This window comes from Frankliniella occidentalis, unplaced genomic scaffold, assembly GCF_000697945.3.
Source record: "Frankliniella occidentalis isolate FOCC.00 unplaced genomic scaffold, Focc_3.1 Scaffold240, whole genome shotgun sequence".
NCBI lineage: Eukaryota > Metazoa > Arthropoda > Insecta > Thysanoptera > Thripidae > Frankliniella > Frankliniella occidentalis.
Window position 1 is genome coordinate 37318 of NW_026267366.1, and position 16468 is coordinate 53785.

At 53.2% G+C, this 16468-nt stretch overlaps 1 protein-coding gene and 1 non-coding gene across 2 annotated transcripts in view; both read left to right on the plus strand.

Annotated features, from left to right (window-relative positions):
• The first annotated feature begins 3587 nt into the window (after nucleotides 1-3587).
• On the plus strand, nucleotides 3588-3660 carry Trnav-aac (transfer RNA valine (anticodon AAC)). Its single transcript has one exon. It is a non-coding gene; the product is annotated as a tRNA-Val (tRNA).
• Nucleotides 3661-6615: 2955 nt separating this feature from the next.
• The window catches only part of LOC113209758 (NGFI-A-binding protein homolog), a 38546-nt gene continuing 28693 nt past the window's right edge, over nucleotides 6616-16468 (plus strand). The window contains exon 1 of the mRNA XM_026427438.2: nucleotides 6616-7364. Coding sequence (XP_026283223.1) covers nucleotides 7079-7364 — 286 coding nt within the window. The 5' untranslated portion in view covers nucleotides 6616-7078. The remainder of the gene's footprint in view (nucleotides 7365-16468) is intronic.

The window sequence follows — 16468 nt, forward strand, 5'->3', positions numbered from 1 at the left end:
CATAATACACTCTGCAGTGAAAGTCATAGGTTGGCATTTCCTAATACTGAATACTTCTAGAGTTTTCTTTATATTAACCGATATTAACTCCACTCTCCAAATACTGCTTGGCTGATGTATGATTCGCTGAGACCATGCTAATTCAAATTTCCCGCCAGCAGTGCCAGTGGTCCATCCGGCGACGCCGACGCCTTCCCTCCCCGCACGAGTGGTGCTCTCTAGCGTCCGTCGCGCACACCACGCCAGCACAACTCGAACGCGGAGTAGCGACAGTACGCGCCTCGTACCCAAAATTAATGAAAATGGTGGTCGTCTCCCCCCCCCCCCTTCACTTTTCGGGACCGCCAACCTCACAATCGCAGTGCATATTCTTGATTGTACTTCACGGGTCGCATGTGTATTTACAAGTTTTACACTTGAAGATATTTTACACTGTGTAAAATCCTGTGCCAAAGTAGAGGAAAGGTACAGCAATGCCGTTGGTTGTGGTACAGGATGCACTCATAAATACTGTAGTGCGCATAAGGCTCTATCAGGTGGCTGATTCACGCCGCGCACTTTTGTACTGTGCAATCCGAACAATCAATCGCCGCTAGGCGATAGTGACTAGTGGGAGACCGCACATCACCTGAGCTAAAACAGTAGCGCAGACGGTGCTCTGTGTATGGCGCCTGCGAAACCACGGACGCACCAGCACTAGCTCGGGGCGCAGGGGATGGTCCGGTCACGGACTGACGTCCTACCCAAGTAACGGGTGATACAGTTCATGTGAACTTCTGAACGTCTTAACCCTCTTTGAACTTGAACTTGAATCCGCCCGCATGGCTCCATCCGGGACTGCATACCCACCAAGCGCAGGGGACCGGCTCGAAGCGCCAACGCCAACGCATCGCTCCACCACTGTTGCTGCAGCCAACGCCCAGGGGCGTACAAAGGGGGTGTTCGCTGTTTCGCGCGGGTGCCCGCGAGTCCGCAGGGGTAACTCGCGGGTCCGCGGAGGTGACTCGCGGGTCCGAGAGGGTAGTTTGCGGTCCACGGATCCTGTCACGGGGGTAGCTCGCGTCAGCGGATCCTGCTACGGGGGTAGCTCGCGAATGACCCCGTCGACCCGCAAGCTACCCCCGCGACGCGTTGGCGCTTTGAGCCGGTCCTGAGCTTGCGCTTTCTTCGTGGTTTGAGGATTAAATTTCAAAGTTCGGGCCCGTGCCCCCCCCCCTGTCTTCATAGGCTCCTACGCCCCCTGGTTCCCTTGCCCGTATAGGAAGAGGGAATGACCCGCTCTACCACGCCCGCTCTCGTGGCGCATACCGTACCGCCATGCAGGAGTGCCGGCGGGTTGCCTACCCTCTCTCGGAGCCGTGGTGGCCGGTGACTGTTTGGCAAATCCCGCCTGCGCCTGCTCGCCTGCGTGCGACACAGCATGACCACGAGAGTGCACTGGGGGTAGGGGGTTCTACTTTTACTTGCCGCAAGTGGAACGCGTCCCCACCACCGCCACGCTGTGGAGGCTGCCTAGTTGGCAGGCGGATCTAACGGCCAGACGTGTTTTTGCCACTTTTACCCATGTTCCCGGTACCGCAACTTGGCAGGCTAAACGGCAATCGAAAGGGTGGAAGCACCCCCTGCACATTCGTGAAAAGAAAAAAAAATGTCCATAAAGTCAGCAATATGTAGAGCGATTTGCGCGGTCCGAGACATTTAGGCCCCCGGGGTCCACAGGATCACAGTGGAAACGGGATTCCATACTGCTCTGTCAATTGAAATGTGTACATTGTACAGTACAGTGGCATGTATACTAATGTGGAGATGCCCACACTGTTAAACTAAGTGTTCAACTGCTCAACACTTGTAAGTGTGGAACTGCAAGTTAAATACTTGCAAGTGTGCAGCTACAAGTTGAATACTTGTAGTGTAGTATAGTTTATCGCATTTATACGCATTTATAAACGTGTACATGCCATGTACACATTAATTAAAGCATACATGCCATGTGCACATTAAATAAAGTATACATTCCAAGTACGATTTATTTGAAGTATACAATGTACCGGGTGTAACTGTGAATACGCAGCAGTGTTGCGGGATTGCATACTCAATATGGTCGCAGGGGCCATGGCCCCTTACGGGTGTAAAGAGTAGGCAAACCCGCAACACTGCTGCGTATTCTCAGTTACACCCGGTACACATTTGAGTTGACAGAGTGGTTGTAATAAGAGCCCCCAAGGCGCCCTAAGGTCACACTCCCCGTCTCGTCCCAAGTTCTCAGCGAGCCCAACGAGATGCAAGTCTTGTTGGCACCCTCTCGAGGAGGGCCCTTTAGAAATTCGCCGTGATCGGGACCAAATTTTGCTTATCTTCATTGTAGCATGCTCTGCTCACTATTATATTTAGTCCGTTCCTCCTCAATCCGCCACTTTGACCTCGAAAGCGGACCACCTTAGCCCACCTTACCCCAGACCAACCGAAACTGGGTGACAGGACAGGATGTGAGTGGCAGCATGAGCACGAGGGCAGGTGGCTGGCCAGGCAGACCATGCAGACTGGCAGACAGGCGCACGCAAGCCCAGCCAGCCGAGGGTCAGCCGGGGACCAGGGGTAGCACGGGGCAAAGATAGGAACTCATCATCGAGCAGCGGTAAAAGGAAGTCAGAACGTCGCAAAAGAAGAGTTGCCATTGGCCACAAGCATAATTTGTAGAGTTTCAGCTTTGTGTCATGTCACATTCGCGCGTTGTTTCTTGTTCTGCTCTGATGACGACTGCATTTTAGGCCGCGCTAACATTTCTACAGGAGTGCCACCATAATAAGGGGAAGGCCCACTCGAGTCGGACTCCACCCCACATATATGTACCCAAAACACGCCCAGTCCATCGAGGTTGAAACTTGATTCCACAAAGTTCTCAAAAGTGGACCGTTTTTGCTCGGCGCCATGAGGAACATGACGATCAGCCGGCGGGCGGGAAAAAGCGGCTCATCTTCATTTTTGGCTTACTGCTGTTATTCTCCAGGTGCTCCCCTCCCCTCGGCCCCCTCGACCCATTGTCTTTGCGACGGCGGTGAATATCGAGTGAAGATTAGTGAGTGTACAATTTTTTCGTCATCGCTCCTTCTTTATGCACGACGCCGGGCCAGGGGCCCGATGAGGCGGGCAGGACGGGGTGCCCGGTAAAAACTCCAAATGGTGCGTGAGAGACGAACGACTCGCCTCGCCGTTAAACATTTCTTCGTGCGGGTCTGAGGAGTGGAGAGAGAGGGGAAAGAGGGGGAAGGGTTACTGGCAAGTGCAGATTCGTTTCATTCAAGACCGAATTCAGAGCCGGCGTTTGTATTTCATCGGAAAGTGATATTCGAATCCCCGTGTTTGAACACTTGGCTAATAGATCGCCGCGGACTCTGCACCGCCATGTCATGCCCCCTCCCCCCTCCGCCCGCCCCCTCTGCCCCCACCCAGGCGCTATTCACGTTGACCGAGTCAGCGGCCGAGACGCAGACGGCACATGTCAGACTTATAGTCCCCCCTCCCCCAACTGCGCTACGTGTGCTGCCCCTTCCCCTCAAAGGCCGTTCAACCGGTCTCAGCACCTATGCGATTCCGTGGTGTAGCGGTTATCACATCTGCCTAACACGCAGAAGGTCCCCAGTTCGATCCTGGGCGGAATCAGTTTTTATTTTGTCCCGCCATTCAACTCAATTTGGCAGTTTATTAAGGAGAGAGAGGAATGTCGTCGGAAAGTTCAGTGATAGTGGCCTATGGTCAGGCATTTTACTGCTGAAGCCTAAGCTCTCGCATTGAGTCCCGGGGGTTGACGAGCACCGCTGCACAGTTCGACCACCTCCTTGGGCTCTCACGGGTTACTTGATATGCGCGCACGTATATTACATTTGGCTGATTTGGCAGCAGAAAAAACAAGGCTGGTCGTGTCAAAGACAAAGCGAGACTGCGTTTTAAATACGGCGGAGACGAGCCGTGCGGCCCCGCGCTGCGAAGATGCTCCCGAAGCAGAAACAATGAGGAGAATAAAGAGCGCGCGCGCGCACACACACACAGTTACACACTCACGCACTTACACACACGCACATGCCAAGGGGTGAAGCAAAGGCTGACCAGAAAAAAACGTCCCTCGGACAATCCTTTATCTTGCGCTCGGACAACGCAAGGCAGCAACCCTTTGGAGCCGGCCGGGCCGGGTGAGGGGAGGGGGGGGGGGGCACCCTGGCGAGGGGTGGCGGCGGCCGGGGTGTTTGGGGTGACTGTATGCAAATGAGCGCGAGGACGGAGAAGAAGTGATGATGAACAGCCAAGGAAAGGGTAATGGAACAAGGAACAGGCGAGGTATGGAGGACGAAAAAAAAAAACAACAAACCAAAAAACAAAGGGAGGCGCGCGGAACCCGATCCTTCCCCTGTCTTTGCATGCGATGTCCGTAATCACGCAAAAAAGGGGGAGGAGGAGGAGGAGGAGGAAGATCTGACCAGGCCCAGGAACATCACTGTTCTGCTGGACCTGCCCCGCCCGGGGAGATCTAACGCTTTAAGCCAACCAAACTTCCGAATCAAAGGGTTGTGGGTTGTGGCTGTGGTGCTCTGCTTGGTCTCGTCACATGCACGGCCGGCGATACACCGACTCGCAGAACTTTTCCTTTGCATGTTAAAAATGAGCGTATTTTGCCAGATCTGCATAATCCTTTGGCCACCCGCCGCGGTCATCCCCGGAACCATCCCCCTAGTCTTCCCTCCTCGCCCACTACCACTACCGCGCTTCCTTCCTTGTTGGCCGGTTGACTTTTTTTCAGCCGATGCATCCCGTCTGCAGGTCAGGTTCTGGTGCCGCCGCACCGCCCGCGCATTAGCATAAGACATTTCCTTGATCAACAACTCTTTATCCGGATTGTCATTTTTTCACCATCGCGACCAAGAAATGGGCAGAAAAAAGTCTTCCGATGCGGAAGGCTGTGGGAAATTCCTGTCGGGGTGCAGCAAGGGGGTGCTTCTGAAGACGTTGTGCAGCGTTGGCCCGTGTGAATAATATTTGGTGCTGGAGCTCGAGAGAAGTGTCGATCTGGTCCGTGGAGTAACTTTTGGACAATGTTCCACTTCTGCCCCGGGCCTGACTATACAGGGTGGTCCATAGACCCCTTTCTTTTCTTTGCTTATACTGTAGCGCATGCAGGCGAGCGAGCGGGTTGCATACTCGCACGGGGCCAGAAGGCGCCGAGGTGAGCGACGGTAAGCAAGCCCGCTCGCAGCCCTGCCTGCATGCGGCTCAGTAAGCAAAATAAAGGAAGAGGTATATGGACCGCCCCCTGTATGATGTGACCGATGTGACTCTTGAGAATCGCGTCCACAGCATGGGGCCGGTCTGCTACGGCCCAGAAGTTGATATTGTAGCTTTAATCCCGTGGCAGAGCTCTGCATTGCAACTTTAGCTTTAATTATTTATTTTTTTACCTTGCGCCCTTTTTCTGCTTTCTCTCGTCCCCGCTGTGCTGGGGGCGTTGGCGACAGTCGGCCCTTTTCTACCGTCCTCCCCTGGACACGTCGTCTGTTCTTCTCTCTGCGGCACAACATCCACTGCCCGTCCCTTCCTTTTTAAGCCCACCCCCGCCCCTTCCCCCTCGTGACCATATACCGACCCGCCGTTGTTTTTCTTCTGACCATGACATGCGCCCTTCGCGATAACTAGTAAATTTTGAAGACTTTGCACTTTTTCCACTGTCAAAATTGGTCGCTCTGTGCTGACGTAGCCCGTTTACGACTTGTACGGTAAGGCGCATGCTGCCGTTTTCTTCCAGCCAGCCATTTTTACTTCCCTACCCCTCCGACCCCTCCCCGCGCGTCCGGAGGGGTGGTACCAACCCCTCCAGCGACCACACCCCTCTCCCCCACCCCAGGCACCTAACCCACAATCGTCACCCCTTTCCGAGTGTCCTCCCCTCCCTCCTCCTCTCTTACTTCTCTTCGTTTCCTCTTCTTCTTTCTCTCTTTCTTTCTCCCGTGCGCACTCACCCTGCCTGTCTCCTTACCCCTCTGACTGCCGAGCAGGAAGGGGGAGGGGAGGGGTAGCAGTGCTCTCTTTTTTCTCTCCTCCCCCTTCCCCCCCTCTCTCTCAGCAATATACGCGAGCCTTCGCTTCCCCTCCTCCCTCTTTCTTTCTATGCCTCACATGTTTTGCGCCGGTATTTTTTTCTTCTTCATTTTCTCTCCCTTCTTTCTCGTCTTTCGGTCGGGAAGAACTGGGCAGAAGGAGAAGAGGGGAAGTCGTGGAAGGCGGAAGGAGGAAGTGTGAGGACAAATGTAAGATCAGTCTGGAACGCAAGCACTTCGCGAGCGTTTCGGCTTGTGTTGCTGGACGGCACGGGACAGATCAGCTGGCGCGAGGTTGGCTTGCCGGGTTTGACACCCGGCTCGTGAACCCCGCTTCACCGCTCGCTTTGCTCCTCGCTCTCGCTTGCAGCACTACTTCCTCGTCGCTGCTCTTCTCTGCTCGCGGCGCCACCCCGCTGTACGCTGCGCCCTTCTAAATTGAGGCGTATGTTTTTTTTCCCCTTTCGCCCGGCGCTTGGCGTGTTTTTTTCCCTCCCTCTCTCTCTCTCTCTCTCTCTCTCTCCCTCTCTCTCTCTCCTCCGTCGCGCCCTCTCGCCCGCCCCCGCGCCGCCCCCGCTACCGCCCGTGACGCTAGCGCTGCCCGTCTCCCCGCGGAGGCGGCTGGAACTAGCGGCGCCGCTCGAGCCGGTTGGGTCCGGGACGCCGAGCCTCGGCTCGAGCCGGGTGGAGCGTGGTGCGGTGTGGTCGCTGTGCCTGCGCTGTGCTGTGAGCGCGCTGGCTCCGGCTGCGCGAGACGTGAGTGACGCTACGCCCCTCTCGCCGCGCCGCGTCGCGCGCCTTGGCCCCAGAGCCGCCCGGAGGACGCGCCGGAGCGCGCGGGCGCGACCTGCTGATTGTGTGCGTGCGTGTGTCCGAGTGCGAGTGCGTGCGTGTGTGTGTGTGTGTGTGTGCGTGCGTGCGTGCCCGTGTGTCCGTGCGTCCCCGTGGTGGTTGAGCAGGTCCGGTGACGTGTGTGCCGCGTGCTCGCCGGCGACATGGACGGGCGCCGGAGCAGCAGCCCCTGCAGCGTGTCGGGGAGGCACACCCCCGCCCACAACAAGAACGACCCGGTCACGCCGACCTCCCCCGACGCCATCGGGCCGACAGCCTCGTCGACGACGACCACCAGCTCGACGCCCCTCGCGGCCTCGGCCGTCGCCGTCGCCGCCGCCGGACCTTCCCCCGTCATCGCCTCCTCCACGTCGGCGTCCCCGATGAGTGGCGTCGTGACAGCCGGAGTCCCCGTAAACAAGATCATCGGGAGGAACACCAACGGCACCGGTGAGTACCAATCAACGGTTGCGTCGTTTATCGTTTGATGAATGGTGCGCACATAACATTGCAAGGCACGAGTCACTTGCCATTTACTGTTATTCAAGGAATGTTATGTCACGTTCGTTTCAATGTGAAACGTGTCACATTCGTTCGAATATTGTGTCACATTCATTTGAACGTTACTTTATGTGAATTGATACTAAAATGGCGCCAGACCTGGCCAATTAACGTTTAAACAAATGTGAAACAACATTCAAACGAGCGTGACATGATTCACATTGAAACGAACGTAATGTCACATTCGTTGAATAACAGAGTTACTTGAGTGATGTATGATAATGATGCTATTTTCGCAAAATACTGCCTATAATATTAGGTATCACTTTCATTTTTGATGTTTTACATGCAAGTCATTCTGTACTGAATTTTGGAATCCAAACACTCTGTTTGAAACCTCGCCCAGAGCGACCTGCCCTTTGCCGTTCGTTGCCGCACTTATTTAAAAATGATTGTGAACCAAATAGACAAACACTGCGTCAGCCGCTCATTCACCGACCCAACACAGCCTTTGGATACGAACTGCCCGCGCAGTCAAGGCGGCCCGCGTGCTGCCCGGGCCGCACCTTTGTCTCCCGGACACAAACAGGCATTACTTGGGCTCCGCTGGGCGAGCCAGCTGCGCGAGGCACGCGCCCTGGGGCCGACGCAGGCCGCGGCTCTGTTTGTACAAGCCGCACGGAATCATTTCCATATTCACTCTTTGGCTTGCCGTTGCGGGGTGCGGTGGGGCTCGGCGTGGCTCGGCGGGGGGCCGTGGGGCTTTGGTGGAGGTTGGAGGTGAAACGGTCCACGGTGCGGACGCCGGGTGACAGGCGATCACCGTCCGACCCCAGTGCGCGGCCCCGTTCCTGGCAGGCTTGGGCTTTGGCGCGTGGGAGAGCGTCGGCCTCGGCGTCGACCCCAGGAAGCGGCTACCGACTGTGAGTCGAGTACCTCTGCGTGGGCAGAGTGGGGTAGGTTCAGACGAGCGCCCCCCCCCCCTCCCTCCTGGCGAGCGGGCTGGGGGGTCAGCCAGTCCCTGCCCCGGGCGGCGTGCGCCGTGAAGACAAAATTTCGACACCGCTTGACCAGTTGTCCTTGAGACATGGGGGCATGGCATCCCCACGGATGGACCCAGCGCTGCAGGGGGTGTCAATGGCCACACGAGACATTCGCGAAATTATTCGCGGTGGGACTCGTGAATACTTGTCATTAGTTCACAGATCGCATACCGATTTACCGAAGCGGCAATATTGAATTTGTACCTCCAGAAATTCAGCACAAAACAAGAAAGACAGTGTTGACAGTATGTTAATAAAGCATTCCGGTAAAGCTGAAATGCAGAAGAATGCCGGGAACAAGAAAACGGAAGTCCCATGGAAAAGCATAGTGATTTGCGTTTTCTTCTTCCTCGCATTCTTCTGCATTTTAGCTTTACCGGAATGCTTTATTGAAGAGATAAATTCGTTCCTGTGACTGAGCGTGGACAAGATTGTCAATTTGCCGACTTCTGAATTTTCGATCCACCTTTCAGAGTCTATTCATTTGGTTTCGTACATAGTTCTATTTTTAAAAGTTTGTTGTTAATGCGACATGTTTCTGCTCAGATAGTTTGTGCTGCTGTCATATTTGAAGCCCATAGAGTCTAATACGGATTTTATTATTGTTCGACCTGCTTTGTCGTTGGTGTATACCTATAAAAGAAATTAGCTGCGACATCCATCATCTTCCTATACTGAGTTCACGAACCAGGTGGGTGTCCAAAGCCTTATGGTCATACTGTACCCTGTACCACATGCGGGCGTGCCGGTGGGTTGCCTACCGGCTCTTCCCACGGCGCCTTTGGGGACTCGGGCGCGGGCCTCGTGGTTACACTGTAAATCGAGGATGTCCAGCAACTGTGCGACTTTAGTTGCAGGACTCTAGAACCTGTGTGCAACTTAAGTCGCACAGCTCCTGGACACCTTCGTGTCAACGTAAGGGGAGAGCTTATTGTCCACTATTGGACACAGGGGGTGTCGGGGGTGTCCGCCAACAGGACACCTCCTGTGTCCTTGGGCCAGGTGTACAGCCTTGAGCGTGGTAAACTGTACGAGGGCCTCACCTCAAGGTGTCTTGGTAGCTGTGCGTCGTGCGACTTAAGTTTGATTTTGTGGCTTATTTTTATTAAGTTGCACTGTAGTCAAGTCAAGCCAAGAATGAAACCCGAGAGGGCCTCAACTCTGCCAACCTAGTCCTCGGCACGTTAAGAGGATGCAAAATTGATCCTTTTTGCCTACATACATGCATGTAGGGTGACGGAGTTCTTTTTGTCAGGTTACAGGCGTCTTGTGTCCTCAAGTGCAATTTTTTTCTTAAGCAATCTGGCAATATGGTGATCACCGTAAAATAGAGTTGAGTCCACTCAGTAATATACACCACATTTTCGATTTGCTCAATCAACCATTTTGTGAACACGACAAAAACGAGGGCTGGGTTTTAAAGCTGAGGTACCGTTTATCAAGCAGCTTTAGTAAAACCAAGCAGGGTCTATTTTAAAGCTCGAAATCCAGTACATTTTGCATGTTTTTCATGCAGCTTTTCATGTTTTCCAAGTTGCCTAACTTGTTTTTTAAGGAATCCAAGCTGGCCGGCTTTCTGAAAACGTCGGCTTGAAAATTGAGCTCACGGTTTTGCCGTGAAGTTGACGGGTGAATTTTCCCGTTTTTCCTCGTTTCCGATTATTTCGATGTGCGTTGTTTCGCCGACCGCCCCTTGCACTCCCAACCCACCGCCGCCCTCTGCGCGGTCATGACCGCCATGGCGTGGACGCAGACCCTTCTTCCGCGCTGACCGCTGTGCTGACCACCTGTTACTGCCTCAACCGGTGGCCAATTGCGTTTTGCCTTTAATCGCCTGGTTCTAGTCGAAGACAGGCGTAAAATGAAATGAACAAACCAAGTGCGGAAAATGTCAGGCCTGCTTTAAAAACGGTTCAGGTGTCGTTGTACGCTTGTAAAATTACTTTGACCCGCGAGCTGGCTTAGCGCTTAGTCAACGAACAGAGACCTTTTTTTTCGCCACATTTTAATCCCGTAAAAAAGGAGAATGGCAGAAGTATTTCTGTTTAATTTCGGGCCCACTCGCCCTTCGCCGCCTCGACGTGGCATCCGTTTAATTAAAGAAATCGTTGGCGGGAAGGGGTTAAAGAAAGAACGCCCTTCTTCTACTTCTCTCTCTCTCCCCCTCTCTCTCTCGCCTTATACCCTGCCTAATTCTTTTCCAACGTTCGAAATGTGTGTCTGAAACTTTTGAATTATGGCACCCTTGGGACGGAATGCTTTTGTTGATATGTATTCTTAAGTCGATGAGGCGGCGGTTGTGGGCTGGCGAACGAACTCGGCCCAGACTCCCTGTAAAACAGTCCCGTTTTGCAGACTTTTGCTTCCGCCAATAATTTTTTTTCCAGTGCGCATTCCCCCCCCCCTTTTTTTTTCTTTAGTCCCAGTTGTACTCTTTTGTTTATTCCCTCCAGGTTCAGACGCACGGTGCAGGGGGAGGGGAGCCGCCGTACAGCAGACCCCACCCCTCGCAGCCACCCCGCTCTCCCCATTGGCGGCCGCGGTCTCGCCATGCCCAACCCGCTCGGGCCCGCGCGGCAATCGCCGCCCGAAAATTAAGGATTGGAAGGCACAAAAAAATAAAATAAGAGGAGAATATGAGTGGGAAGTAAGAATGAAAGAAAGTAGAGACGCGGCGACGGGCAACCTCCGTGTGGCCTGTTTGCGAGTGCGAGAGAGAGACCGGTGAGCTGGATGGTGGTGGGGGACGACAGCGCCTGCGTGGCGTGGTGTGGTGTGGCGTGGCGGGAAAGGGGTGGGTTTTGAAGTGCGAGCCTCAAATTGTGTGCGCAGATAAATATCTCGTCATCGTTTTACCCAGCGAACGCGCTGTCTGGAAAAGTTCGTTATCAATTTATAAAGGGGAGGGGGGGGGGTAGAAGGAGAAAACTAGAGGAGATTAAGAATTGCATTTTGGAAAGGATAAAGTACATTTGGTTAGAAACGCTTTGCGTAACAAATAGCAATACACCTCTGCCATATGAGAAAATGATTATTGTGATAATTAATCATATTAGTTTCCGGTATACAAAAGCTTAGCTGCCCGAAGTCGCCAATTAGCTGAAGTGAACTCTTTTGCTCATAAGTCTAAGATGAAGAAAAATTCTAGCTTTGCGTGTAGCGCGCATCGTCCAGTTTATTTTACAGTAAAAGTGGCTGACTTAGGAAATTTCCAATTCTCCTGGTAGCCAAGTGAGTGCTTCGCGGGAAAATAATTTTTGTAGAGCGTTGTGTGTGGTATTAGGTTCTTATTGATCACAATTGGAGGTTAATTAATCTGCTAGAATTAAACCGCAGTTTGGATATGTCCGTTTATTGCATGCGATGCATTTTTTTGTGATATTTGACGTGTTTGGGCGAGGTACGCCCCATCGAGCGTGGAAACGCGGTTTGGAACAAGCGTTGGGGCCGACCCTCCCAAAGTGACAAAAACTTATTCGAATAAATGGACTCCGGGCTGGGGAGGATAAGTGGAGACGTTGGGATGTTTTTAACCGCCTTGTCTTTTTTTTAAACATTATTACGCCCAGAGTCATCAATCGTAAGTTGCCAGTCATGTTTTTAAGTCCTTCGTGGGCTTTTTTTCCCGTGCCCCGCTCCACCGACGCGAAGCCGGGTCCTATGCTAGAGCACTGGTGTTCTTGGCTAGCTTTTGCTTTGTAATTGCTGTGAGAGACCTAATGTCACTCGAACGGTCCGAACCGGAACGGACGAGACACACAGCTACTATCACCGACCGGCTTGCAACCTTCCCTTTACTTATATTCCATTCAGATGAGGTTCATCTTTTTTTTTTATCTCTGTCTTTGTTTTTGTGGCGCACCGATCTCCATATAACCAAACCCACCCTCCGGCCATGCTAGCCTTCCGGGGCGACTCCAAGGAAGGAAAGGGAAGGGTTATTCCTGTCTACTTTTTAAAAAAAAAAAGTTTTAGCCGCTTTTTATGAACAAGTGCACATTGGTGGGAAAGTATAGGTGGCCTGACCTGTTGAGTCAAGAACAAGGAAGGGATACTGGCCAGGTACTACAGGTGGGGTGGTGGACGCCCATGGGAATCTCGTATGCAAATGAGATGTCTTTAAAGATGGTTTACTTTTTCTGGCATTTTTTTCACTTTCACTGTCAACTTTTGGTGGGTGCTCCTACCTTGTCCGGAGATGCATGGGAATATCTCCGGATGGTGCATTGCAATTCGTGATGAGCAAAGAATAAACATTTCATTTAATTACTAGACGAGGACTTCTCGGGAATTTCTGCGTGGTCGTGGTACAGTACACACCACACTATTTGAATATTTTGGTGAACATTTTTCTTTATTCACTGAATTTGAAACTGGGTTTTGACATTTTTAAATTTCTCAATTGCAATACCAATATTTTTAAGGTCCACAGTTGTCTTATCGTTGATCGGTTGCATTGATACGACAACCCCATTACCAACGAGCTAATTTGTCGGCTCGTCAGACTTGTGTGTACGGGGTTTACACCGAAGATGCTTAATCTAAGAATGACGTTGATTCACGGGGTGTGGATGTACATGTGCTCAGCTCGTTTTTATGAATGGGTTTTGCCGGGGTCGCGCTCTACCTGGGGGTGCTGCAGTCGTGTGCAGAGCGCGCGTCTCCGTCTGTCCGTCCACCCTGTATCTGCTCCCGCCGGTCTGTCGGTCTGGCCGCGTGTGTCGTGTGGCGGCGCTCGACAAAAGGGACTCCACTCTCACATGCCTGATTGTTTTGCTACTCGGGCTTCTGATGCCTCACGGGCGCCTGTCTCTCGACGTGAGAGAAAATTGCGTTTATTTGAAGTAAAGTAATCGTCAATCGTAAAATCGGGTGACCCCCTACACCCCCTAAATCTGGGGAGGGGGGGGGGGGTAAATGAATTTTTCGAGCGATATCTGACAGAACAAATTGTGTCGTGAATATGTCTTCACTTAGCTGAACACGAGACAGCTTGATCTTGAAGGGTGTGGAACTGGACGCAATGTGTGTACATCATAATTTTTCAAAATATTTACTATTGCTCACTCAACAATCTGAAACAATCAGAGACAACCACCGACACAAATACACACAGTTACACAAATCTGAAACAATGATTGTCTAGACACAATTATGTGTACATACCCCTCGCTTGATCTTTATCTTATTTTAGCTAGAACCGTGCGGAGGATTAGTTTTTGTTCATTCCGATCTGACCACATAGAAATATTTTAGTAACCGTCAGTTACCTATTTCCTGTAAAATAATTACATTATAGCTGCTTAAAACGCTCAGCAGTCAAACAGAAAAAAATTTGGATTTTACAGAAGATAAATTGATCCATAGAGGATTGAGACGCACGGAGATACGGAGATTACCAAGATGCGATAAAGGTCAGTTCTCTCTCGCAAAAATGGACCATACGTCTAAATATTGTTTTCTACAAATCAGGATAGCTCTCATTCGCTTACGCAGTCCTTGAGCGTTATACCCACTCACTCGATCGCTTAACTCGCTCACTCTCGCCCGCTAATCCCTGCCAGCACAGCAGAGTCGGGCCCGTCGATGCACCTTATATCATTATTTTTTTTATGCCTCCTTAGCCTCCCCGACACACACACACGCACACACACATACAGACTCGTCCGGCACACGTATAAAAAAGGGGTGACCCCTCTACTCCTTCCCTCCCCAAATACCTCTCCGGGGCGGTCGGAGCGGCGTCTTCAGACCACAACAACCTCTCCCCCCCTCCCCTCCCGCGAGCCACACGACGCCTCCAACCCTTTCCCTCCTCTCATCCTCGCCGTTCGATCCCGCCTTGCGCGCCTTGCGCTCCCCCAATAATGACCGGCAGCACAAAAAGCGTGCGCCTCCACAACAGAAAGGGTTAGAGGTGGGGCGCTTCTTGCGGTGCCAGAGGCGGCCAGAGGCGGCCCGGAGGGTCACGAGTAGTGGCCGTGCATATGGACGGGTCATTATTGTCTGTCTCGGCCGGGATTTTGGTCACCATCTGTTTCGGCTGGGCGTTGCGCCCATTTGTCAGCGGCTGCGCGCGCTTTTCAGCTCGGGGATTGGGGCAGTTTGAACTAACCCGCGGCGGTGCGGTGCGAGCCAGCCCAGCCCTCGGGCCAGCCTCTGCGGGCTCCCCCCGGCCGCCAACAACTTGATACAAAATACTGTACCGCGGCATTCCTCGTCCAGTCGAGCGGCGTCTCTGGTGCGCTGAGCAGGAAAAAACACGCGGGCCAGACGCAAGGAGGTGAGGAGATAGTGGTCGTCTTGCAGGGCTCTTAGCTCTCACGCACAGGCGGGGCGGACCAAAAAAACCTGGAAAAGAAAGAAAAATGATTAGAAAAAAAGCTATCTGCGTAGTCTAATGAACGGGGATGGGGAGGAGGGAGGGAGGACAGTGTGCGGGGGGAGGATGAGGGGGGGAAGGGTTGAGGCGGCCGGAGGCGGCGGCCGCGTCTCCGCGCGCGGCCGCGCAGCTCCGGGCTGGGAGGTGTCCCTCTCGGGCATGCGTTTGCATATTCATAACACCTTTTCGTCATCGTCTTCTGCCACTTTTTTGGTCAGTCTTCCTTTTTTTCTGCAATTCCCATGCATTGTCTTTGGCTGCTTTTTTGGTCCGGATTTGGATGCGTCGCGTTCTGCGCTCCTGGCCGCGCTATGGAATGTGGTCCAGGGATCATCATCTCAGGTGCAGTCCGTCTTTTTTCCTCCTTTTTTCGGTGCTGCCAGTTTTTTTCACGGTTGCGTCTTTTCGGCTTTTCTCACGAGCCGCGCCGCCGCCCCTCAGCAGATCATCCAAGTCCTGCGTGCAGTTATCACGTATGCTAATGCGTGGCTGCCAATGCGTTAGTTTTTGTTTCTTCGTTGAACGCATCGCTCTTCGCCTCGGATTGATTACGTATTCCCTGGGATTAGTCTGATCCAGCCCGGCTGTCCCCGGCGACGCCAGAGGGCCCTGCAGGGCGACGCCAGGGCGACGCCGCGGCCTTGGCTTGGGCCCTTAATGCCCAGCCGCGGGCCCGCGGTGCTAACTACAAGGCGCGCAAGAAGCTGTCGGGCCGCAGTCGGCAGTCGGCCGGGCAGCCGCCAGAAGAAAAGGCGCTCGAGAAATGTGAAATATGAACGGCGGTGGGGAGAGGGGAAGGGGAAGAAAAAAAAAACTGCGCGGTTTACTTCCATCGGGCCGAACTGCCGGGACGCGCGGGCGGGTGAAAAAAGGGTTGGAATACTGGTGTACGACGGCGCCATCTCTTTTGCGCGAGGACGCGCGGTCGGCGGGAGAAGAACCACGTGTTATAGCCGAGTTCTATGTTCTATAGTCTCTAGTATGTTGAAGGAACCCCACGCCCGGCGTTACCGAGACCGAGCTGACCGCGCGCCCCAACGCGATAGGGCTGATCATGAGGTTCGAGGAGTCGGATACACCCCCGGTTTTGGTTTGCTCTTTCGGCATGCTCCTGGAGAAATTTCAGATTCTTTCAGAAAATTCAAATTCAATCAGAAATCAGCTGTCTCCAGCAGCGAAAGCATCGATACTTGATCGGACCGTAGGAGGCGATTGTATTTCTCACCGCCGTTTCGACAGGCTGTGATAATAATTACTTCTGTCAAAATCGCATTGTGTCTGCTGCTTGAGATGCCTGAGCCCCCGCGGGGCAGCCCCGAGGGCGGGCCCCGCCGCGCCACGCCCCGCCCCTCCCCCCACGCTCCCTCTCCCGCCGCGCCCCGCACTCGCAGGCGCACCTCAGCCGTGGTTTTGCTCGCGTGTTTTAACGACTGCCCCCGGACATGGCTACCGGGCTTAAGAGAATCCCTCCGAACGAGTCTTATAATTGAGATTCCTAATACAGGTGCACACTTGGCCGGCGGGCTGGACGAAAGAAAAGTGAAGGGGTAACGTCCAACCGATGCGAAGCTGCAGAAAAACAAATGACATCGAGGCATAAACATTTTTATGCCCGGCTATGCAGCAGC